At 37.4% G+C, this 27,384-nt stretch overlaps 1 protein-coding gene across 1 annotated transcript in view; it reads right to left on the bottom strand.

The window, feature by feature from the left end:
- The window catches only part of SLCO6A1 (solute carrier organic anion transporter family member 6A1), a 55,579-nt gene extending 29,312 nt beyond the window's left edge, over window positions 1-26,267 (bottom strand). Inside the window, exons 1-5 of the mRNA XM_055126721.1 lie at window positions 26,166-26,267; window positions 24,312-24,456; window positions 18,040-18,235; window positions 7,015-7,168; window positions 1,347-1,534 (exon numbers count right to left, since the gene is read on the bottom strand). Coding sequence (XP_054982696.1) covers window positions 1,347-1,534; window positions 7,015-7,168; window positions 18,040-18,235; window positions 24,312-24,456; window positions 26,166-26,267 — 785 coding nt within the window. The remainder of the gene's footprint in view (window positions 1-1,346; window positions 1,535-7,014; window positions 7,169-18,039; window positions 18,236-24,311; window positions 24,457-26,165) is intronic.
- Window positions 26,268-27,384: the final 1,117 nt, after the last annotated feature.

Genomic DNA, 27,384 nt, shown 5'->3' with positions numbered 1-27,384 from the left:
TAACTTATAGCAATACATTCTATAAGTACTACCGAATTAATTTAGAAATTGTCACTTTCCTTCTTGGTTCCTGGAGCAGGCTTCAATCAAGAGGTATCAAAATATCACTGTATTTCTTTTCATGTGATTTTTGAATTCCCTACTAAATTCTAAGCAATTTGAAGGCAATTTTCATTATTCTGAAGAAAAGAGTGGCTAAAAAAGGCAACACTGGGGTTGGAGATAAGCTACAGCTGGTAGAACACTTGCTTTCCATGCTGCGGAACTAAGGCCTAACTGGAATGAATTCCTTACTTGCACGACATATGGTCCCCCAATCCCTGCCAAGAATAATTCTGGGTGTAAAGTCAGGAGTAAATCCTGAACTTCCGATGTGGCCCCAAAACAAAACACAACAACAAAAGGCAACCTCATTGTTTTTTAATGTCGACATTTTATCTTTCACTTAAGCTGCAAATTTCCTGAAGGAGGACACAGCATTTCCCTAATCTGGAGATTTTTTTTTCCATATATTTATTCATTTGCCAATCTGTTTTCCTTGAGATAATAAATTCATCTCCATAAATTAAGAGGCTATGCTAACCTATTATAATTATAAAATTATGAACTGGAGCTATAGTACAGTGGGTAGGGCATTTTTCTTGCACGCGGCAGACCTGGGTTTGATTCCTCCATTCCTCTCGGAGAGCCCAGCAAGCTACCGAGAGTATCTTGCCCACACGGCAGAGCCTGGCAAGCTACCCATGGCATATTCGATATTCCAAAAACAGTAACAAGTCTCACAATGGAGATGTTACTGGTGCCTGCTCAAGCAAATTAATGAACAATGGGACAACAGTGCTACGACAGTGCTTTATAAAATTATGAGCGACTATGATTAATTTTAATATATGTATTTCACAAATTCAGGAATATTTAAATGAAAATGGTTTAATTTAAAATAATAATGTACCTTAAAGTACAAAATTTTAAAGTTTATGCTCCTTTGTTGATGACACCAATGTTTCCTTATACTCAAATTGACTAGTAAAAAAGTAAATTATAAATTAGCATTAATAACCCGTGAAACATTATGATCTTACTTTTATTTTAACGTTTCCTGTACTTGGAAATTTTGTAGTTTTATTCAATTTTATGTTTGATTATAATAAAGGTGATAGAAAATTCATGTAATTAAATTAGTTAAAATATGTAATGAGGCATATGTTTGAATTTTGACAAAATGACATTGCTTACCCCCTAGCAGTTTCTGTTTGGAACAAAAGAGCAAATAATTCGCTCCAATATCCTAAAGATCCCTTTTGTATGTAATAAATAAATAACAATTATAAGTAATAGATACATACCTGAGAATGATCAGTTCTCCTGGTATACCAGAAAGCCCAGAAAATACAACCATAGAAAAGAAAATAGCAATGGAGAAATGCAATTTGTCGCAGTTTGAGTCACACTTTCCATCACTAGCATCAATAAATTCATTATCTTCATCTACAGATACTAATCCTACATTAATGCAAGAACAATTGTAGTATGTCTATGAAAAATGAAGAAAGTAAACAATCTTTAAGAAATACAGTGAGAAAGCAAAATATATTGCTATAGAATAATCAATAACATCAGGGAGAATAGGTAGTTTAATTTTTAGATATTTTGCTGGAGCAACGTACAGTGTGTAGGGCACTTGACTTACATGCAGCTGACCTGAGTTAGATCCCCAGCATTCCATATGGTTCCCAAACACAGTAAAATATAAATATATGTCTATTACATATATCTTTACATTAAAATTTACATTCATATTTGGAATATGAAGCATTAATGATAACAACCAAGGTATTTTATCTAAAAAATAATTAGATGTAATTAATATCACCCTGCAAAAATGTCATTAATCTAAAAAGGTTCACCAAAATAGTTTGCTAACAGTTACACAAATAATTGCTCTGTGTATGTGTGTGTGTGTGTGTGTTTCAGACCAACGTAGTAACAGAGGAGATTATTTGCTGTCTTCTGAAGCACAACCAGGAGTTAAGTATGAAGTAGACAGAGTTTGGTGTGAAACAAAGGCACCCTGTGTACTTCAGATACCAACCGATACTGCAATGCCTTTTATTTCAGAGAAAGTAGGTGGAAGCCTGCGGGCTACAGTGTGAGTGGAAAAGGAACAGGACAACTGGTGAGCAGACAGTGAAAATGGTGGGAAGGGACATTTGGTCTTTGGAGATGCTGAATTATAGGACAAATTCTAGGCAAAGAGGACAAAAGTTAAAACAACCTAGTCTGTAGTGCATCTCAGACATCTGGTGATCAGTGTACACTCACTAAGGTGTGTTGGCTGCTCCAAGGCCTGCTTTCAGATGAGCCCAGATGAAGGGATGACAGTTACTCACTCATCTGAAATAAACATCTCAGCAGAGACTAGACACCCCACCCAGTTCCCTTCCTGACTCCACAGACAACAGCAACTGCAGAGGCTGACATCTATTCACAGGGGTCAGCACTGCCCGTGGTTTCCCAAGGAGGCCCTTCAGTCTCCTCCAATCTAATTTAATGCCACCTGATGGAAAACTGAGAGAGTTTCAACCAAGTACGGATTCGTGTATAATAGAATAATTAAACAAAATTTACAATCTAAAGGAGGTGAACTAGGCCCAATAGCACAGCAGGCAGGGTGCTGCCTGGTAAGGGCAGATAGAGTTGGGTCCCGGACCTCCCATGTGGGCCCTGAGCATGGCCATGAGTGAGCTCTGAGCCAGGAGTAAGTACTGAACACTGCCGGGTGTTGTCCCAAAACAATACTAGTAATACATTTATTGAGGTAATAGTGCAAGATAATGTTAACTGAAGCCACTATGATGAGAGGAAATTGTGAAGATGGTCAAATCTGCTATTTACATTGGAAGTAGATTTTAAAGCACTGCTCTAGTATACAAAAGTAGGAAAAACACCAGGAAAGAGTCTTTTTGAGGAAAAGAAAGCTTTAGTCAAGGAAAGTCCGTCCATATCAAGAGAAAGATTCAAAAAAATAAAATGAAGAGGAAAGAAAAAAAGAGAAAGAATGAAAAAAATAGACACAATGACGTCACATTTCCTGCATGTCTTATTTTCCACAAGGACTGCTCGTTAGATTGAAATGGCCAAAGCCAGAGGACTACGGAGCTCTCATCCCAGGGCTTTCTCTCGGGGCAAAGTGATGAAGAAATAAAAGGTCAAATATAGATGTGAATGTCAGACAAAAGAAGTATCATGCTATGTGAAATGAGTCAGAGAGGGACAGACATAGAAGAACTGCATTCATTTGTGGAGTATGAAATAACATAACACAAGACCGACACCCAAGGACAGTAGATAGAAGGGTCAGGAAGATTTCCCCATAGTTGGAAGCCTGCCTCGAGAGCAGGCAGTGAGAGGACAGCTGGAATAGAGAAGGGATCACTAAGAAAATGATGGCTGGAGGAATCAGTCGGGATGGGAGATGTATGCTAAAAGTATATAAAGGACCAAACATAAAAACCTCTCAGTATCTGCATTGCAAACCATAATGTCCAAAAGGAGAGAGTATGGGGAATATTGTCTGCCTTGGAGGCAGGGGGAGGGTGGGAAGCGGGGGGGGGGGTATACTGGGGATATTGGTGGTGGAGAATGTGCACTGGGGGAGGGATGGGTAATCACTGTGTGATTATAACTCAGACATGTAAGCTTGTAACTATCTCACAGTGAATCTATAAAATTAAAAATAAGAATATCCCATTAGAAAATGGCTATAATTTAAGCAAACTAGGGAAAGAAGGTTTACAAAATGTTTGGGAAATTAAAACAGCTTTAAAGCAATAAACAGATAATAGAGAGTAGTGGGATTCTTCTAATTAGGAACAAACTCACATATTAAATGTTAGAAAAGAAAAAATGACAACACATAGCACAGCAGGTAGGGCGTTTGCCTTGCACAAAGCCGGCTCACGTTCAATTTCTCAGTCCCTCTCAGAGAGCCCGGCAAGCTACCAAGAGTATCCCAAAGCACAGCAGAGCCTGGCAAGCTACCTGTGGCGTATTCAATATACCAAAAACAGTAATAATAAGTCTCACAATGGGGACATTACTGGTGTCCGCTCAAGCAAATCAATGAAAAATGGGATGATAGGGCTACAGTGCTACTGTAATAGTATGCTTTGAAAAATTTCTACTAAATTTTCAAGAAATGTGGTAATGTTTAAAGAAACTCATATCTACTATTTACTAATTTTTCTATTTTCATAGTTATTTAGATTTTGAACTGAAGATGCACAGCACATCTATATATATATTTAATTTGAGACCAATATTGGAAACACTGTTTTAAGAAGGTTCAGGTATAATGTTGTTTGACATGCTCTTCTAATTTACTTTAGAGTATATTGTAAAAGTTTACAACAATGGCATCAGATTATTATCAATTTGAGATGTCATTTAAAATTGAAAACTAGAAAAGAGTTTGTCACTGAGCCAGCTTATATTTGTTTATAAAATTTTATTATAATATATGTATTGCATCACAAATAATGATATGTAGGAGAACATTAGAGAATGATTTCCTGTATTATTTCTATAAAGAACTCAACTGTTATCATTGAGAACAAACAATAAGTATTAAAATAGAAGAATTTTTTTGGCCTTGATGGAATAATAAAATAACTAGTAGCACTGTAGCACTGTTGTCCTGTTGTTCACCAATTTGCTTGAGCAGGCATCAGTAACATCTCCATTGTGAGACTTGTTGTTATGTTTTTGCCATATCAAATACGCCACGGGTAGCTAAATTTAAAATATATGGAATAAATGATACGACTTCTGCAGTGTCTTTTATGAATCAATTCTATCTTCATGGAAAGTGAAAGTAAAACTAAACTTTGGGACAATATCAAACTAAAATGCTTCTGCACAGTGAAACTATTGCTATAGTCAAATAATGTCCTATGATTTGTTATATGATTTCATTGGCACAGGCAACAGAAACAAAAGTAAATGAGACTACATCAAATTAAAACGTTTCTGCATGGCAAAAGAAACACAAGTGAATATTAAAAGACACCTAGCTAAATGGGAGAAAATATTTATACTCAACACATCAGCAAAAGGCCAATATCTAAGATATATAAAGTATTATATCTTTATATATCTAAGATATATAAAGCCATAGCACAGCGGGTAAGGCGTTTGCCTTGCACGCAGCAGACCTGGGTTTGATTCCTCTGTCCCTCTCGAAGAGCCTGGCAAGCTTCCGAGGGTATCCCGCCCTCATGGCAGAGCCTGGCAAGCTACCCATGGCATATTCGATATGCCAAAAACAGTAACAAGTCTTACAATGGAGACGTTACTGGTGCCTGCTCGAGGAAATCAATGAGTAACAGGATGACAGTGACAGTGACAGTGATATAAAGTATTCACAGAGATCAACAGTAAATCCAATAACCTACCAAAAATGAGTAGAGAAAATGTATAGACACTTATCTGAAGAATATGGATGGATGACAAATAAGCAAATTAAAATCTGCTCATTGCCACTTACTCTCAGGAAAAACAAAATCAAGACAACAATGAGATATCACCCATGTCACCAATGAGAATGACACATATCAAAACAACTGGGAGCAATCTTTGTTGGTGGGATGTGGTGAAAACCATGAGGTGGTGGGAATGCTGTCTGGTACAAGCCCAAGTATGGACATTTCTCAGAAAAGTAAGAATGGAGCTGCCATACGTCGCTGTCTCTACCCAGAGGACAGAAAAAAAAACATGCATTCAAAAGTACATATCCGTGCCCTATCTGTGCTATGATTCATGCAGCACTTAGCACAACATTTGGAATATGATGGTGTGATATATACGCACCACAGAATAATAGGCAGCTGCTAGAAATGATGACATCATGCAACTCATTTCAACTTGGATGGAGCTGGGGGATCCCATGCTCAGTGAAGTAAGTCAGAAGGAGAACAAGGCCGGAGCAATCACACAGCAGGTAGGGCATTAGTCTTGCACAGTATCAGACCTGGGTTCTATCCAGGGTACCCTATATGATCCCCTAAGCACTACCCAAAATAATCCCTGAGCACAGAGCCAAGAGTAAGTCTTTAAGCACTGCAGGATGTGGTCCAAAGGCCAAACGAAAAAAAAAAACACTCAGGAAAAAAAAATCCTCCAAGACAAACAAACAAGCAAGCAAATGAAAAACCAAGACAAGGAAATGCAAGGCATCAAAGGGTAAATACCTAGAGGAGTGATAGCACAGAGGGTAGGGCTTTTGCCTTGCATGCGGCTGACCTGGGTTTGATTCCTCTGTCCCTCTCAGATAGCCTGGTAAGCTACTGAGAGTATCCCGCCCGCATAGCAGAGCCTGGCAAGCTACCCGTGGTGTGTTCAATATGCCAAAAACAGTAATAAGTCTCACAATGGAGACGTTACTGGTGCCTGCTCGAGCAAATCGATGAGCCACAGGATGACAGTGATACAGTGATACTCCTGACCCTCGAGTATAGAAACTGCAATGACAGTAAAGGAAAAAAAATCAAAAGGGGGAGTAAAATGAGATGGATGGGTGATAATAGAGGCAGAGGTCAAGGGATCTTAGGCATGTTGGTGGTGTAGAAGTGAGTTACATGTGTATATCTAAACACAGAGCCAACAAGTCTGTAAGCATGAGAGCCAAACCAAACTTAGAAATATGCCTGCCAAGGGGACAGCCTGGGGAAGGGTTGGGGACATGGGTAGAGGGGAATTAACACTGGTGGTGGGATTGCATTTGGAACATTGCATGCCAGAAAGTCTATATGAGTGGCTTTGTAAATCAGGGTGTTGATAAAGGAGTTACCCATTTCCATAAACCATTACATTATAAGTTCTCCAAATCAAGTATTTTGTCCTTATTTTTAAAATTTTATAAATATGGGAAATAACGAAAGGAGCCCCAAGTAAAATGTATATGTCACGTATAAGCTTAAAATATTAACCGAAAGGAAGTATAAAAAGAATGTCTACCTTTATTTGATTTGTTATTTTAGATCTCATGCAGCCTGCAAAGCATGAAGAAAAGTAGCTAACACCATCTCTTCCACATATAGGAGAATAAAATGAAGTTAAGCATTGACAATGATCATTGCAAGGTGCTGTTAGATTGAAAATCTTCCCTGTTCTGTAAAACAAAACAAAAACACTAAAAGACAACCAGATTGTATGTAATTAAAATGCTGCTGTATTATGCTTATTTACATAAGTAAAATACTTATTATACATAAAATAGTAGCTTAAATTATTTTTATTTAGGGGCTACACCTATCTATGGCCATGGCTACTCTTGACATTGTGCTCAAGATCACTGAGGTCTGTGCCATTTATTGAACCAGGTCGGCTTTGTGCAGGGGCTGTGCCTTATCACCTGTGCTTTGTCTCCTGCCCAGAATTGAAATAATTTTGACAGCTTTATTTCACATAAACTATACATGCTTAAAAGATATAGGTTAAGTGTTCTGATATGTGCATATTTTTTGACTACCAGAAACTATACTAATGGTCATCAACACAAAACGTTTCCTTAGTTTCTTTAAAACTCCTTCCAATTGATTGCCCTTAACATTTACTGATTTACTTTCTGTCACTACTGATTATTTAAGTGTCATACCTTTTGGGGAAATGGAATCATAGCAAGCATACTTTCCTTATCTTTACTTCCCTGATGAAACTTGATTTAATGTCGACTTTCTATTATCATTTGCCTCCCCATCTTTTGTGAGCATATTTATATGTAGAATGCTTGGACCATATGGGAGGTGTGTGTCCATCTTTTTAAGGAACTGTTGAATTCTGGATCCAAGACACTACCTGGTCCCCCAAGCATTGCTGGAGTGTCAGGGTAATTCCCAGGTTGGCTCAGCTCTGCATTCTTGGACCTTTGCATCGAACCACCAGTCTAATTGGCTAATATCCACCAAGACAGCATTCCCCGCCCCAGGACCTCCTGAGCACCACTTAGAAGGCATCACACCCAGAACACACCTAGGTCTCTGGTTCCCTCAACAATGCTTTGTAGCATTCACAGAATGTGACTTGCATAATTTCATTTTATCATATCTGCCCTAAATATTATTCCTTGACACTATTGGTAATGTTGCTATTTTTGTTTCCAAGATCAGCAAAAAATAATGTTTCATTTTACCAAGTGTTCTAGAGTCTTTTTTCTTGATACTACTATTACAAATGTTATTTTATACATTAATTTCTACTTAACAGTAATATACAGAAATACGATTAAGATTGAGATTGTTAGAATAGTTTTGCCTATACCTAGTGATGCTCTAGCCTCAAGGCTTACTTCTGCCTGTGTGCTCAAGGATCACTCCTAGCTGGTCATGGTGGATCATCTGTAGTGCTGGGTTTTGAAGTGGGGTTGACCTTAGTGCAAGGTAAATTCCATACTCATTACACTATCTCTTGGTCCCATAGATTCTTCTTTGTGGATCACATATCCTGAAAACTTGCTAAATATATTTAATTTAAAAAATAGGTGTTTTAAATATTTCTTCATAAGCATATTATCCTCAATAATTTTTTTTTGTTTTTTTTTTTTGTTTTTTTGGGTCACACCCGGCGATGCACAGGGGTTACTCCTGGCTCTTTCACTCAGGAATTACCCCTGGTGGTGCTCAGGGGACCATATGGGATGCTGGGATTAGAACCTGGGTCGGCCGCTTGCAAGGCAAACACCCTACCCGCTGTGCTATCGCTCCAGCCCTATCCTCAATAATTTAAAAAAAATTTTTTTCCTAACTGCATACCTAATTTTCCCCCTTATAGTATGATAATTGCTGGAAATTCCATTTCACTGAAGTTGTGAAAAGTATGAGCATAAACTTTATTGCAATGATATTCTATAATTTTTAATATAAGTACATTCTATACTATTATATTACAGTTTATTCATATATTACAATATATTACATATATTCCAAATATTGTTGCTGGTAATTTCCTAACTTGAGATTTGAAAATTGCATAAATATTTTAAAAACAACAACAACCCTGATTTTATCTATTTTCTCCACTACTAGGGATTTTTGTTTTGTTTTGCTTTGTTATATATTTTTGAGGGGAAGGGCACATCACATTGAGGTGATGTTCAGGGGTTACTCGTGACTCTCCTGGTAGTGCTCAGGAGATAATATGGAATGCTGGGGATCTATTTCAGGTTAGCTACATGCAAGGCAAGTGCCCCACCTGCTATACTATCACTCAGGCCCTCTCCACTATTCGTTGAAGTTTTCGTTAACTTCTGTTCTGATAACAACTGCTTTTTATCCCTTGCATTTTGTTTGTAATCAGTCTGTTTTAATGTTGACTTTTCCCCCATTCTTGTTATAAGAAGAAAACATAATTGGCTTGAGGCTTTTTGTTTTCTCTATTGTAGACATTTAACACTTTCTTAAACATATTTTTCACACTTTTCCCTTTTACTTTACTTTTCTTTCTTTCTAAAAAATGTTAATTTATTTTTTGTGGTGCCCAGAACCTAAAATAGGTTCTTCCATGTATAAAGCTCACAGCATAAGTTGTTATAACTCTGGCCATTTCAATTTCCATTTTGAATAGTTATTGATCCACAGATTATTTGGAAGTTTGTTATCCACCTAGCAGGTATTTAGATATAATACCCCAAATTGTTACTAACTTATTTCTAATGATCAGAAGATTTAATTCCATTATGTGACTTAATCCTTTAAATTAAGGATTTAAATTTAAATTGTCCTAGACTTCTTTTACAGATTAAGGTACTTTCCATTAAATGTCTCATGTGTCCTTAAAAGGAATATGAAAAATATGGTGCATGATGGTCAAATGTCACTTAAATTTTGTTGGAAGTACTATTTAAATGCATTCTATCATTACTGACTCTTTTTTTGGGATACATGTCATTAACTAAGAGATGAGCTTCATGATACCGACTATATTTGTGGAATTTTATGTTTTCTTTGCACAGTTTTTCCAATGTTGTAAAGTTTTCTTTAAGTCCATAAAGATTCTGGATAATAGTGAATTTTAAGTGACCACTTTTTATTTAAATGATATCTTTATGTTGCTAATGTTGTTTGAAGGATTTGGACTGCTATAAAATTTACCACATCTGTTACTATTCACCAACTTTCTTTTGATTTATTTTTATATTTTAATTTTATTAATTTAAGAATTTTTATTTATTTATCTTCTGTTTTGGAGGCCACACCTGACAGTGCTCTGTCTTACTCCTCGATCTGCACTCAGGAATTACTTTTGGCAGTGGTTGGGAGACACACGGATGACTGGGGCCAAGCCAGGTCAGGCACTTGCAAGGCAAATTCCCTATCTGCTGTACAATTGCCCTGGTCTCCTGATTTATTTTTATTTTACTTATTTTTAAATGATAGGACTTTCCTCTTCCTCTTCCACATAATTTACTTGTTTCTGTATTAAATGAATCTTAAAATTTTCTTTCTACTTGTTTTCAGTAGTCAAGTCACACTAGCATTAAAATTTACAGAAACAATATGTAAAAGTCCTACATCAAAGCAGCACTCAAGGGGTCACACCCTGACCCTCTGTCATCTTTAATCTGATCTTCCTTATTCCACCTTGCCCTTATCCAACTGTTTGGTAATTGGCTTTACATGCTAATTCCAAAATTTTTCATTGATCACTACCTATCCTCTTGTTTTTTTTTTTGTCTCTCCCTATTTCTCAGATGAATGAAATAATCCAGCTTTGTATTTACTCTGACTTATTTCACTTAACCTAATTCCCTCCAATTCCATCTACTTTGCGGCAAACGGTATGATTTCAGCTTTTTTTTTTTTAAATTTTATTGAATCACCATGAGATAGTTACAGGCTTTCGTGTTTGGGTTACAATCACACAATGATCAAACACCCATCCCTCCACCAGTGCACATTCCCCACAACCAATATCCGCAGTTTACCCGCCCCCCCCCATTTCCCACCCTCCCCCTGCCTCCATGGCAGACAATATTCTCCATACTCTCTCTACTTTGGGGCATTATGGCTTGCAACACAGACACTGAGAGGTCATCATGTTTGGTCTGTTGATTTCAGCTTCTCTTACACAGAACTCTATTGTGCATACATGCCATAGCTCGGTTCACTTGGTTGTTGTTGAACATTTGCCTTGAGTCCATGTCTTAGCTGTTGTAATAAGCACAACAATGAGTAATGGTGTGCCTGTATCTTTTCTAATTAATTGTGTTTGGCATTGGTGAGGGGTGTTCACTGTCAAGAATCCTGTGTTGTAAAGGACTTTTAGTATTTTTATTCATTTCTGAAAAATCTCCATAATGCTTTTCATAAAAGCTAACTCAGAGAAAATTCCCACCAGCAGCGAATGGAAGATCTTCTCCTTCTCTCTCCCTTCCAATATTCGTTTCTAGTTTTTTCATATGTGCCATTCTCACTGGTGTGAGACGATATTTCACTGTGGTCTTGATTGGTATTTTCCTGAGAAGTGAAAATATCTACTGACACCTGATTATTAGCTTTGGGGTAGGGTCTGTTCTTCTTTCCACATTTTTTGATGTTATTTTGTTGGAAATAAATTTTGTTGAATTTTGTGAGTGATTTATAAATATTCATGATTAGCCCCTATATATGTATATATATAAATATGCAAATATTTTCTCCCACTGGGTAGGAGTGCCTTTTTACACTTAGCTCAAGTTTCTTTTGCCATGCAGAACATTGTTTTCATTTGATATGGTTCTATTTCTTTTTTTTTTTTTGGTTCTATTTCTTAATTTTGAATTTGTTGTCTGCCTCTGGTGTCAAACCATGAAGGATATCTGTAGGTTCAATTTCCCAGAGAATTCCTCCTATTGTTCATCTGTATACCTTCTTTAAAATAAATGTGTCCATAGTTACTTTCTATTTTTTAATTTTTTTTGGTTAGTATTACATTTTAAAGGACTGGAGCGATAGCACAGCAGGTAGGGCATCTGCCTTGCACGTAGTCGACCTGGATTCAACTCCTCCGTCCCTCTCTGAGAGCCTGGCAGGCTACTGAGAGTATCCCGTCCCATGGCAAAGCTTGGCAAGCTACCCATGGTGTATTTGATATGCCAAAAACAGTAACAACAAGTCTTACAATGGAGATGTTACTGGTACCCGCTCGAGCAAATCGATGAACAACCGACGACAGTGCTACAGTATTGCATTTTAAATTAACTTTAATATTTTATATATTAACTCATTGTCATATGAGGGGTGAACAAATAATTTCTTATGACCTTTTCGTAAAAGGTGTCTTTTTGTACAAGGCATCATTTTTTTCTTTTGTTTTTATTGTACTTATTTTTTAAATTTGTTTTTGACATTTCTCTTGAAATGCAGAAGCTTCTTAATTTGACGTAGTCCCATTTGTTTACAATTTTCGTCTGTTTGCTTAGCCAGTGGTACTGATTCATTGAAGATATCTTTAGATTTCATGTGATAAAGGGTTCTGCCTATGTTTCCACTCCAGGCTTTGAGCTATCTCCTATCTGCCTCTGGATACTCATTACTAAACTCACTTCAACTGAGAGTTCTTTCTATTCAAGTTCTCTTATTACATCAGATTTTAGGATTTCGTGAAGTGGTAATGCTTTGTAGGGGGCATGATGTGTAATGTTTTGATAAAGTCCAGATTTTATGGGATCCTTTCAGTATGCCTGGGGCCTCTCAGCTGTGAGTTTTTCCTTTCCCTCATGTGAGTTAGGAGGGAAAAAGAACTGTTGCTTTGTCTAAATATGCTTCCATAAAATTTGATGGGTCAAATCTGGGAAAGCAGCACCTACCGGGCAGAATTTGTCAGAGAACAGACCTCTTTGGCATATATTTCAAAATGGTTACTTTCCCTCTCAATCTGACCAAAACCATTTTTTTTGCCAGATTTCACACTTAGAACCCGATAGGCACCTGTATATGAATAATGAAAGCGTATGGGGTTCCTGTAAATATTGTACTCCCCAGAATTTTTAAAAGTTTCAAATTAATACCTGTCCTACCTCCGGCAATTAGTAAACTACAAATTTTTTAGTGTTTGGCTTCAGCAGCTTCTGCTAATAATACTGTTTTCTCATCTTTTCTTTGTGATAATCTCTAATGAATTTAAGGAGATGTTGATTTTAAATTTATTTGTATCTTTTCTTGGTGTGAGAACATGTGGGATTATTTACAAGATCTTCATATGTTGTAATATAATCTAGAAGTCCAATGTTTCTATTGTTCTTACAGTCATAGATATAAAAATAAGGTGCATCATACATGCATGTGTAGATATCTTAGTTATTTGCATATCTAGGTTACTAATAAACTTAAACTGTTTATTTATATATAGTTTTGTGTATGAGCAAATTTGCCACTGTATTTTGAGTTGATATTTTATCCCTTTAAGAAATATGTACAATCAAGGTAAAGAGAAAATGAAGTGAAATTCATCAGTTATACAATTGGGGGTGGGGGGGCGGGGGCTATACTGGGGATTTTGGTGGTGGAATATGGGCACTGGTGAAGGGATGGTGTTTGAATATTGTATAGCTGAGACATAAACCTAAGAACTTTGTAACTTTCCACATGGTGATAAAATTTAAAAAAAAAATTAAAAAAATATATAAAAAAACAAAACAAACAAAACAAAATAATAAAAAATAAAAAATATGTACATATTAAGACCCTCTCTTTTTGGATTTATGTTTGTCAAATACATTACATATATTACATATATAGTCCTAAAAACCACACCAGACAATGTTAAATTTTTGTTTGCAACAGTCATATATATTTGAAATTAAAATAAACATAAGTATATTTGCTACTTATGAATCAATTTTTACCTCTTTTAAGCTTCAAGTTTTCCTTTTGTATCACTTAAACTCTGACAGTGTTTCATCATTTATTTTGGAGTTAACAAATTATTATATTTATCATGCACTTGATAAAATATTTCATTTTCATTCTTAAAAATATATACTAGACAAGAAATTATGAGTTGACAATGTATATCTTTCAACATTCCTAAGATATTCTACTGTCTTCTGAAACCCCATTTCCTTATGAGAATTTGTGCTTACTGCGCCCCTCAATATAATTTAGCACTGTATTTGGAGGGGGACTACCCTAGGCAGTGCTCAGAGGCCATTCCCGGTTATGTTCAGAGGGTCACATCTAGGTCTCTACCCTGTGCCAACAGCGGGTGGTATTCAGGAGCCACTCCTGGTGGTACTCAGGGGTCACACCTCGGTCTGTGTTCAGGAGTCACACTTATCTCAGTCATATCTTGTGTTGCTCACGGGAGTATTTGTGGTGCTGGGATTCAAATCAGGATAATACCAGCATGTGCGTGCAAGGCAAGTACCTTAACCATTACTCTGTTTCTCAGGCCTCAAATTTACCATTCTTATTTGATGAGACCAATATCTAAGTTTCTTATGGGTCTATGGCATATTTTGAGTCAGTCAGTTTCTGTTCTTTTTCCTTTGTTTTGTGTTTCTTGTTTCTGTTGCTTGTTTTGGGAGTTAAGGCCACAGCCAGCTGTTCTCAGGTGTACTGACTCTACTCAGGGCTCATTCTTGGCAGGCTCGGTGGTCCCTGGGTATTGCCCGGGATCTAACTCAGGTTGGCTCTGTGCAAGGTAAGCACCTTACTAGTTGCTCTATTTCTCTGGCCCAGAGTCACAGTTTTGAAGCATATTTCTGGTCTGGTTGGAAATGTTCTTTCCAGTGTAAGAACTTTGAGTTGATTCAATATACAAAAATGTCAAGTATTTTACATTTCTCTTTGTCTTTCCGCTGCTAGACAGAATACAGGCTAATTCCATAAGCCTTATCAGAAACCATATCATTTCCTTGCTAGGATACATACTTTAGGAATAGTCTTCCTTTTAGCTTCCATCCTTACAGAGATCACAACTGAGAATGGGGTGTTCCTTTTGTTTTTTCCTTCCAGCATATTCTAATCTCCAACTCTTGCTTTTAAAATGTCACAATGATAACCACTTTTTCTACTTTTCATAAGATTTGTTTGATTTATGTCTTTAGTCTCTTTCACTGATATCATGCTCCATTTATGACCTAATTTTTGCCAATTCAGGCTTTTATGATTTTTAAAAAACTCAACTAGCAGATGAATTTTGGTTGGTTCTTGTTCTGGTGAACACTGAGTTATGAGGGCTCCTCTTTGTGCTGTGCTCCAGGTCAGACCAGCTGTGGGGTTGCTTCATATGGCGCTGTTGACTGAACCCAGGTCTACTTCCTGCACTCACAGCCTGTGCTCAACTGCACTGAGTGATCTCCCAGCCCTTTGTAAGATAATTTTCCCCTCCCCAAGTCTTTGCTCTAGTTCATAGCCTCTTGCAGGTTTGAGAAATCACAAATATACTCAGTGAAACTGTAACTACAGGAAATTATTTCTCCTCTCAAGGATTTGTCTTTCTCAGGATTTAAGCAACAATCTGCTGCCTTCAGACATATTTTTTAAAACTTTATTCAGTTCCTTGGACTGTTCTCAGTGTGATCAAAAGCTTCTCCACTGTATTGGAAGTGGAGACATTTTCTTTAGTTTATTAGCTCAGTCTTTTTCTGTCTGAGCCCAGTCTGTTGCCTTATATTTGATGTCGACCATTGCCCAGTTCTTTGAGTGTTTTTTTTTTCCTCGCATTTAGTTTAAAGAAGACCTGATCCATATACACTTTCTTGTTGTACTTCAATTCCATTTTTGATGTTTTTAGAAAACAGCTATGCCAATTCAGGAACCCAAGACAAGACCAACTTTGTAGCACTGTATCACTGTAACACTGTAATCCCATTGCTCATCTATTTGCTCCAGCAAGCACCAGTAACGCCTCCATTATGGGACTTGTTGTTACTGTTTTTGGCATATCAAATACACCACAGAGAGCTTGCCAGACTCTGCTGTGCGGGCGGGATACTCTTGGCAGCTTGCTGGGCTCTATGAGAGGGACAGACAAGTCAAACGTGGGTCGGCCCGTTGCAAGGCAAATGCCCTACCCACTGTGCTATCCAGGACAGTAGTGTCCCCCACTTATGACTAGCCACTGTAATAAGGAAATCATTTCTATCTATGCCTTCCACCCAAACTCATTAATTAAAAAAGATGTATGCACACATGTTCATTGCAGTGCTCAGGAGAATTGCCTGGTAATAGAAATCTCCAAATGGCCAAAAACATAAAAATGGATAAAGAAGTTCCTATAGTAGTATACTGTGCAATTACAGGAAAAGATGAAATCTTGCAGTTCATGGCATCTGGATGTAATTGGAGGATTTTTTTTTATGTTAAATAAAGCAAGTCAGAGAGAGAAGGACCAATGACACATATTCTCATATATCTGTGTATATAGACCAGTAAGAAAAGGGAATTGAGGTATCATACAATGACAAACCCTTGGTTCTGGATTATAGAAATGAGAGCTCCTTGGAAGTCGGATGGGTTAGAGAGAGGGAATGAGCAAATGGACTGACATAACAGGAAGGCATTAGAAGGGTTCCTGGACATTTTGAAAGCTTAGATATTAGTTAACTCTGTATATTAAAACCATAAGAGGACCCTCTGCTCCTTAAGACTATGATCCAATAGGTCTTCTAACCCATTTTGGCACCCAGAGCGGCTTCTTACAGAAATACATCTAGACTGAGCTGTACTACGACTATGTGCCGCCCGGGGAGGGATTTTCCCTCTCCACCCTGTTCTGCACGGAAAATGGCGGTGCAGCATCATCCACGTGGCAAGAGCCACCCCCTAAGACTTCCGCCTAGAGGTATGAACTTTGCAATGTTGTGGCTCATAGGCGATCATGGGAAGGGGGCGGTACTGGCACGCCCTCGGCCCAGATAAGATCCGGAGCTGCTGCTCGAGAAACAGACCCTCTGCTCCTTAAGACTATGATCCAAGAGGTCTTCTAACCCATTTTGGCACCCAGAGCGGCTTTTCACAGACATGCATCTAGACTGTGAATTGAACTAAAACATCAGAAATCCAAAACCGCGCGGCCGCTTGAGCTCATAGAATCTTCATTCTCAGCAATGAAAAGAAATTATTAAATGATGCCTTTTCAACAGGACTGATTGTTGGGGGGAAATTCCAAACAATAATAGTGAGTTCTCTATTGAAATACTGAATGTATTCAAAGTATAGAGAATAAAATGAAGATCATTAGTTACTTAGGTGGGGTCTGGGTGGGAGGGGGGTATATTGGGGTTCTTGGTGGTGGGACATGTGCACTGGTGAAGGGATGGGGTTTCAATCATTATATGACTGAGACTTATACCTGAAAGCTTTGTATTTTTTTCATGGTGATTCAATATAATAAAATAAAATTTTAAAAAAAACATAAGAGTCAATACTATTGTAAACATGTGATAAATTTATTATAATAAGTATTTTTTAAGAAAAGTTTTCTGGGGCCAGAGCTTTCCTAGGGTGCTTTCCTTACACATGGCAAATCTGCATTGATCCCTAGCACCCTATATAGTCCCCCAAGCCCACCAGGAATGATACCTAAACACAGGACCAGGAGTAAGCCAGGAGCACTGCGTGGTGTTCCCACTGTCCACTCTGGCAAAAATAAGGAAGCTTTCTAAGGAGGTGGGGCAAAGAGAGGGAAGGAATCTTGGTAAATTGGTGGCAATGATGACACTGGTAGTGGGTTTGGAATTGGAACATTTAATGCTCTAAACTCCATTATAAAAGGCCTTATAAATCAGGTCTAAAATTTAAAAATCAACAAAAGAATTCTGATTATATTTTCTGAATGTTCTCAAAGTTTTATTTCTTTAAGAATACATAGCCATATCATCATTTTCTACCCTTAATATAAATAGTAAAAAGGTAATATTTTACTTTTACATACTTAATAATTCCAACAAAATATCTACATCAACCACATAAATGTATTCCTGGAAAAAATAATCATTATTTGTCTGAGAAATACCTTATTGAATTTGATGTAAAAATCTAATGTAAAATTAATATTTACCCATCGTAATCTTCATTGAGCCCAGCAAATGGTACCGGGTCACAGTGTAAAATCATTATAACCACAAACAGTATGAATGACACACCAGAAGAAATCATTATAAGTCTCATAAGGCCTCGACCAGACAGTTTTAAATTGGAAGCAATGAGACCTCCTAGAATATAACCAATTGCACTTGCTGGAATTAAAACAATTCCTGTGAAGCAGAGAAGGGAAGGAAAATGCATAGTTAAAATATAACCAGCTAAGATAGTTCTCAAATAAATCAGCAAATATAGTAAAAAAATCAGACATTTATGTAATTTTCCCCGCTTTAAACATCTAATACATAAATTCAAATAAAAGATAGAGTAAAAATGTAGATAGGCATGGTAAATGTCTCAACAAATCTAAACCTGAGGAGAAAGACAAAGTGGGAATTTTTCCCTTTATTTTTCAGTTCTTCTTAAAGAGCGATGATTTACAAAGTTACTGATAGCTGCAATTTGGGCCTATAACAATTCAAGACAAATCCCCCCACCAGTATCAACTTCCCTCCACCAGTGTTCCCTAATTCTTTGCCTACCTCATCAATGTATGAAAGACACAGTTTTAAGTTGGACTCTAAGGCAATAATGAAGTCCGTGCAATGACACCTAAGACAAACCTAGAACCTGATCTGTACACGACATAAAATAAGTGGTACTTGAAACACATTGTTGCAGAGTTGCTTGGGATTAGGTGATTAGAGAGAGGCACTCCACACTGATAACTGCACAAACAGGAGTCCATGACTAATAGTGAAAGCAAGCCATCCATTAGTTCAATAAGTAGATATGCAGTGTCAGTAATTTCCAACAATGTAAGAATTCAGAGTAATTAGTATCACCCATAATTTTATTTTTAATCAAGTACAAGCAACTAGAAAAAGACAAGCAGAAGGAGGATGAAGAAAAGTAGTATAAAATAGCATAATTTTAAATTAATTACATGTATGAAAGAGCACAGCAAATTTATGCATTGATATTATCTTCTCTTTTCTCGAAATAGTAGATTTTTCTACTTTATAGACATAGTAGATTTAAATAGGAGTATAGCAAGAGACATCTGGAGCAAAAAAGTCCCATCTAAATATATGAAAAGCCCTGGATACTATTTTGGTATTAATCCAGCTTATATTTAAAAGGTAAGAAGATTTGGGGGCCACACTCAGCAGTGCTCAGGTCTTACTCCTGGCTCTGTGCTCAGGAATCACTACTGGTGGTTCTCTGCGGACCATATGGGGTGCAAAGGATCAAAGCTAGGTTGGCTGCGTGCAAGGTAAGTTCCCTACCTGCTATACAATTGCTCTGCCCCCTTAATTTCCCTGGAAGAATTGTTTTGGTCTAGCACCTCAATATAGTTGTGCTGATGGAGGTCAAATACTTGCATGGTTGTGTCACTAGGACCTCAGCTGCGATGCATTCAAGCTCTCGACTTACTCAGTATTTTATAAATGAAATTTCTAGGTACTCTTTAAAAAAGCTTACTCTTTATTAACAAGTTTATGCATATTATATTTTAAATGTTCAATAAACATGTTACATAATTTCCTCTGATCTTTATCAGACAATATGGAATATAGATAGATTTGTGTTTCTTTGAAACTCTATTAGAAAAACAGAACTGGAATGTAGGTCAGTAAAACAAAACAATGAGCCTTAAGTTTTGAAGTCTAACAAAAATAAAAAACAAATAAAAAGGTAAAAAGAGTGAATTAGTATAACTGAAACAATTAGTATAACTTAAACAAAAAATTAAGACACTAGATAATGAGAAAATTACCATGGAGAAATCTGATAAACTCTACTTCCCTCAAATGAGCAAGGTCAAAGTCCTAAGCCATATTGGTAATATGTACCTATTTGTTGTGCTGTGACGAAATGGAATTGTATCTCTGTTATTTTTTCCCCTAATGCTCATAATCTTTGTGTAAACATGAAAAAACATCAATTCCTAAAGATACCAGACCAGCATTCCTCAGCTTTAGACCATTATAAAGAAAGGGAATACTGAGGAACTGTCCGGGCAAGAGGAACCTATAGAACATGACAAATAATTATAACTTGGTATCCTGAATGAGATACGAGAAAAGAAAAAGAAATTATGCAGAAGATATTTAGCTAATATTAATGTTCAAATATTTCATTCATTTTAACACACCAACCATACTAATATAAAATATTAACAAAAGGAGATGCTAGATGTATAATACATGAAAACTCACTGTTCTGTTAATACTTTTTCTGTCAGTTTAAGACCAGTTTAAAAATAATATTAAAAATAGGGAAAGTAGTAGCAAGAGAATATGAAATTTCACAGAATATTTTATATAATTTGTGAAAATTATTCACTAATCACGAATCACAAAATCCTGTTAATCATCGATTTCTCGGGCGGGCTCAGTAACATCTCATTTCGTCCTTTCCCTGAGATCTTAGAAGTCCATATCGACTCGGCCCTCCTAACGATTTTGCACTGGGGGCTCTTCAGGGTCAGGGGAATGAGATCCAGCTTGTTACTGGATTTTGCATATGAATACACCATGGGAAGCTTGCAAGGCTGTCCCATGTGGGCAGGAAACTCTCAGAAGCTTGCCAGCTTCTCCCAGAGGGAGAAGTAGGCTAAAGATATCGTGGCCGAGCACTTCTGAGAGCTTGCTTTTAAGTCTCTCTCTGGATGTTGGCCGTTGATGGGATTACACACACCTGGGTTCCTCTGCCGGTACCTTCATGCACGAGGTCTGTCCGAACGTGTGGAGCGGAGCCTCCAGCATGGCTGTAGCTAGGTTCTGGCAGAGAGTCTCTTGCCCGCACGCTTGGCTGTCTTCCCCCCGGGGAAGGGGATGGGCTCCAGCTTCCCTCCCCCACCCCAGTAGAGCTCCCAGCGGCCGAAGACCACCAGAACCTAGCTACAGTGAAAACTATTACAAAAGAAATATCAGAGAAGCAATCTTGAGGATAGAAAATTTCTGCAACGAATTCAACATTGGTCCTGGTAACAAAAGTAAACCCTAGCTACTGAAAAAGATTCAAAATTAAGCAACAAAGTGTAGGGAAATTTCATAATGTCAGTAATAGACAAGAATGATGAAAGCTAGAAGATAGCATATCATTTGCAAAAGGACCACAATTGTAGCTTATTTTTCAAAGATAGAATTAATAACCTAGACAAAACATGTTACAAATACACACTCAATCCTGAGTGAAGAAGTGAGGGAGAGAAAACATCATTGAAATATTAACTATCAATCTCTGACACCAACCACTGGGAATAAGATGAATTTTTTAAAATGTATGCAGAGTTCTCTGCATACAGGCCACAACAATTTGTACAAGTGTAATCTTCTCCCGATAGCACAGAGGTTGGGCGTTCCCCTTTCACGCAGCCGACCCCAGTTTGATTCCTCTGCCCCTCTCGGAGAGTCTGGCAAGCTACTGAAAGTATCAAAAGTATCGAGCCCGCGAGGCAGAGCCTGGCAAGCTACCGTGCCAAAAACAGTAACAATAAGTCTCTCAATGAGACACGTTACTGGTGCCTGCTCAAACAAATCGATGAGCAACGAGATGACAGTGACAGTGACAGTAATCTTCTCCCAAAACTCATTCTCACTCCCCACCCCTCAGTCTTTTCAGTTGCACTGTCATCCCATTGTTCATTGATTTGCTGGAGCGGGCACCTGTAATGTTTCCATTGTGAGACTTGATACTGTTTTTGGCATATCGAATATACCACAGGGATCTTGCCAGGCTCTGCTGTGCAGGTGGGATACTCTTGTTAGCTTTCCAGGCTCTCCAAGAAGGACTTAGGAATCGAACCTGGGTCTGCTGCATGCAAGGCAAATGCCCTACCCTATGCTATGGCTCCAGCCCTGCCCTTTCAGTATCTTAGAAAAAGTAAAGATATATACAGAAACTTGACTTGCGGCTCCAACTTCCAGATGAGATTCATCTCTGGCTGAGACCACTGGCCTTCTCAGAACATAAGTCAGAGCCTCTGACTTCCCAGTAGGTTCCAGCAGCTTCATTCTTTACCTCTGCCATGTTAATGAGCCCCTGCCCCAACTCCTGAAGCGTACACAGGAACACATTTATAGTGCTCACAGTTACACTCCATATCAGCGGGTAAAGACTGGCAAAGAAGGAAAAGAGCAACTCTCAGCCTAATCATTCAGAGTTCCCCAGGAGATCCAACTACAAAACTCACCCTTAGCACAGCAGAAACACTGGAAAACCAGTGGGGAAAATGTGTAGAAACCCACCAGATTCAATAGGCAAAACAATAAAAAGAAGTTTCTAACCAACACCAATCAGCTCTGAAAATCTTTAGAAAATGAGTTTACTGACACCGCCGTGAGGATGTTTAGTGGACCCAAAGAAATGATGACACAGATGGAAAGTGTGTGAGCCAAAATAAGAAAATTGTAAGGAGAAATGAGAGAAAATGGAAGTCAGGTACGTGATTTTAAGAAGCATTAGAAGCTCTGAGCAGAAGAATAACATTGGCAGAGGAAAGGATCGAGTAGCTCCAATATGAGTTAGAGGAAACTTTTAGAAAAAAAATAGAATGTATGGAAAAAGTTCAAAAAGAAATAAACAGCACACCAGAAGACTATCATATGTGCGTAAGAGGAACTATAGAAGAATCATCTATGTGTTTGATGAGTGTCTAACAGTTCAAAAAAGAGTTAAAATCTTCTCACAGTTGAGGAAAACAGACAAGAGGCCCAAAAGGTCCCAGAAAAAAAATTTGAAATCTGCAGAACACATTGTGCTCAGAATGACAAAAACCAAAGACAGAGTCAAAATATTGAAAGCAACAAATTTTAAAAATAAAATTAAAAAGTACAAAAGAAAGCTTTTGAGTCACCACATATCTTTCTAAAGAGATTCTATGAGCCAGAAGAGAATGGAGGGAGATATACCAAAAAAAGTCAAGGGAAAGAACACCTTCCCAAGACACTCTCCAGCTAGATTTGCAGTGCAGAGCTCCATAGACAGGCAACAGCTCAGGGAATCCATGACCTTGAAACCAGCTTTGCAAGAAGCGTGAAGGGAGTTCTTTAAAGAACAGGGTGAACTGTCCAGCTCATGGTCTTGCATCTGCACTCACTCATGGCGCTTATGGTTACCCTCTACTAGATTAAGAAAGGTATATTCACCCTCGCTCGCTAAGGGATTTTATACATGTCAGTAGTGAAATAATATTTGGTTATGTTAGATGTTCTACATCTTATTAGTTTTTTTAATACCCATAGAGGTTTTTATTGCAACCTTTTATTTTTTAATGCAGACACTTAAGTAAAATGTGTAATTGTTCCTAATATAAGGCCAGTATTTCCTTCATTATGATAAAAACACCTTGAGTACTCTTATTAGGCCTATTCACGTTTCTCCTTTTAAATTTTCTTAATTCTCTTTACTTACTAAATTTGACACTTGTAGGGTTTGCCTATTTCATGTAAACTCTACAATGTATCAGCACAGAATTATCCATAATACTCTTTAAAATGGGTTCTTTGAGCATGTAATCCATCACGAATTTTTATAGTCGTATGGAAGGAGACATGGCTAAGCCAATCTGTTACTGCATGGAGACCACCTCATATCCATTAACACAGTCTTGGATAAATATGGGCATATTTACAAAATAGGATCCCAGAGGATCCCATAAAATGATCAATGATAAATCACAGATCAACATAACTGATAAAAACTAACCTAAGGTAAAAGTGAAAAAAGACATATAAAAGCATATGTCAAATGTAGGTGATGTGTGGATTGACACACAAACCATAAAAAATAAGCAAATTATAGGAAGGACTCTAACTTTAGACAAGTGGTTGCTCATATAGAGGAAGAAAATAATGGTATAAGGGGTATTTATCCTAATGAGGATTTTAGTGTTTAGAACTATTGATAAAAGTGAGCTGGAGTGATAGCATAGTGGGTAGGATGCTTGCCTGGCATGAAACCAACCAATATTTGATCGCCAGCATCTTGGTCCCAGAACCTTGCCAGGAGTGATTTCTGAGTGCAGAGTTAGAAGTAAGCCCTGAGCACCATGAGGTGTGATCCAAATAGGAAAAAAAGGGCAAAGTACTTGTATATTTTTAATTGAAACATATAGTGCTTATATATTTATATTTTGTGCAGAAGTTACGAATACTACTACTTTATTCTTAAACATAAATACATATAAGAAAACTTTTCATTAAAAAATAAGTATAACTAACAGATAAGCATAAGTACAACCAGCAATCAAAGTCGCAGTCTTCTTTGATAATACAAACTGATGCTCTATAAAGGTAGGTACAAATCCAGAAGCTCCAATCATGTGTAAATATTCCATTGCTTTACCTAGTGATAGGAGTACAAATATTCGATTCTTTATCAGATCCTGAAATAAATGTTACATATGAATTATTTTATTTCATTAGAAAGAGGAAGAAATATACCCAGTATATAAGCCACAAATCACAAATCCACAAATATTTTACCTTTTCCAACCAAAACTTGAACCACACACATATATATATATAAACAATTTTACAATTGCCAGTATATGAAGGTATATAGTGTTTGAATCATTAAACCATGTTGTCTAATTTGATTCCCTATCAAACTATAAATTAATAATCAAAAAATTAGCACTAATAGTATTTATTGATTCATTTGATAAAGAAAAATAGATGTTAATAATCATACATATGGGATTTCAATTTACTTTTATTTATTTTTTCTTAAGAAATTAGATACTTTTTTACAAGGAGAATTTAAGCTACACTTAAAGAGAAATCATTAATGATTTCTCATTAAGTGTAGCTTAAATTTAGAATTCTAAAATATTTTTCCTTGAAATTTCACCTACATAAAGAAGAAAGTCACTTAAATTCTGTGTTTTGGTAACTTGAGGTGTGGGGCTTCCCAAGCAGTATTCAGTGGGCCCAGAGTCATTCCCTGTAATACTCAACCAAGTAAGCCAGATTTTCAGCATTCAACACCGGGGGCTGGAAATGTAGCACTATGGAACCCAATGGTACCAGGAACGATCATGGAATGGTAGCGGACTCCCAGATTTACATTCAGCACCGTTTGGAGGGACATGCAGTACCAGGGATAGAATTTTGGTCTTATGCAAGTTATGTTCTCCTGGCCGATGACTATGATCATGGCTCTATTACCAATTTAAAAAAATGTTTGATTTAGTCAGAAGCCTATGATACACAGTGGTGGCTTAACATTTTTCATTATACTAATACTTTATGTGAAACAATTTGTGTCATGGTATATTTAACTAAAATTAATTACTATAAATTATAAATAAATTAAAATCATAAAATAAGTAAATAAAAATTATAAATTAAAATTAATTTCAAATTAATTTCTATACTTAATAGATACATATGTCTTTGAAAATATGTAGTAGCATTTTATGCCTTAATTATTTTCCCAGTCTTTCATTAAATTTAAAATATAATATTATTATGCATCTATATTTGTCTTCTGAATACCGTACATATGTAATTCTATGGCATTTATTTATTCCATAGAATTAAATATTTAGGCTGATTTTAACTCTCTCTTGTCACAATCAATGTGTTCTTAAGGACCTATGAATCCTCATAATAGGCTGCTAGAATATTGATATACATCATTGCATTGTTTCTCTAATTTTTTTCTCCAAGTTTTATTAGTCGCACTGCTTCCATAATGTGGGAGACCCTCTCTCTCTCTCTCTCTCTCTCTCTCTCTCTCACACACACACACACACACACACACACACACACACACACACACACCGGGACAGGTTATACTTTCTCAAATTCTTTGAGCAAATTTTCCTGTTATGCACATCTCCCAAAACTTTTAAATTCTCCCATTAAAAACAATTGACCTTGTAAGGGCCTTCACGATGCCTTCAATCAACAATGCAAGTAATGATATGTTATTTCAAAATAGCCAAATGACTTCTGATAGTGTCACTCTCGGGACTCAGGCATTGAAGTTATGCCACCAATTGTAAAAAGTTCAGGCCAGTTGGAGAAGGAAACTTTAGGGGATCTATAAATTAACTGATGTACAAAACTAATATATAGATTTTTCTACTTGCTTCTCTACTCTTCCAGGAGACACTAATCTCCTGCATGACATGTCTGGGGTGTTTTGGGAACTGGAGGCAGATTCCTCTCTTCCAGCGAGGTCCGCCATGGCCTGACCATATCAACAGGCTCAGTTCCGCCTCTCTTGTCCTCTTCTTGCTCACCCTTCCAGGTAAAATTAATCTCTCAGATGACATCTCCAGGGCAATTTTGTAACTGAAGATGAATCACCCTCCCTTGCAGCTTTGTCCCTATGTCCCCAGCAGCCTGCCCTCTGCTCATCAATGGGTCCAGCTCCAGATCTCCTGATTCACATGGCCACTGATGCAGACAGCTCTACTCATCAAATTCACGCTGCCTCAAAGTTACACTTCCCGTCACTAGGTGAAGGAAAGCAGGAGGGAAAAAGAGCAACTCTCCACCCAGTTCCTCAGACTGCCAGAGGCTGCTCCCAAAGAAGGCGCCCCCTCAGCGCAGCAGGAGCACAGAGTGCAGCAGGAAAGGCAGAACCCACCCGGTCCACTGAGGAAAACAGGAACAGGAAGGCTCCGCTGCCATCATCCAGCCCTTGGCCTGATGTGAGATGTGCAGATACTTTCTCCCAATTATTTGTGTTTTTTAAAAAATTTAGGCCTCATTTTTTTCTCAAGGTGAAATTTCTTTTACTTTGAGGTCCCATTTGTTTGTTCTGCTTTTATTTTCTTTGACAAAGTGGTTATCTCATAAAAGATCTCGAGGTAAAAAATATGGGGGAGGGCCAGTACAGCAGGTAGGGCTGCTTGCAGCTGACTTGGATTCAATCCACTTCCATAGCTTCATGAGCACCTCCTGGAGTGATCCCTAAGCATGGGGCAGGAGTAAGCACTGAACATAGGTGGGTGCCCCTGTAATCTCCCCCAAAAAAGATCTTATAGACTCTTGCCCATGTTTCCATCCATTACTTTAAAGAAATAAAAAAAGTAAAAAAACTTAGTATCAAGGTCTTTATTCTGAGTGAATCTTTGTTAATGGTGTGAGGTAGGGGTCTAATTTCTTTCTCTCTTTCTCTTTCTTTCTTTCTTTCTTTCTTTTCTTTCTTTCTTTCTTTCTTTCTTTCTTTCTTTCTTTCTTTCTTTCTTTCTTTCTTTCTTTCTTTCTTTCTTTCTTTCTTTCTTTCTTTCTTTTTTCCTTCCTTCCTTCCTTCCTTCCTTCCTTCCTTCCTTCCTTCCTTCCTTCCTTTCTCTCTC

The sequence above is a fragment of the Sorex araneus genome, chromosome 1 (genome assembly GCF_027595985.1).
Source record: "Sorex araneus isolate mSorAra2 chromosome 1, mSorAra2.pri, whole genome shotgun sequence".
NCBI classification, from domain to species: domain Eukaryota; kingdom Metazoa; phylum Chordata; class Mammalia; order Eulipotyphla; family Soricidae; genus Sorex; species Sorex araneus.
This window is presented reverse-complemented; position numbering and strand designations above follow the sequence as displayed.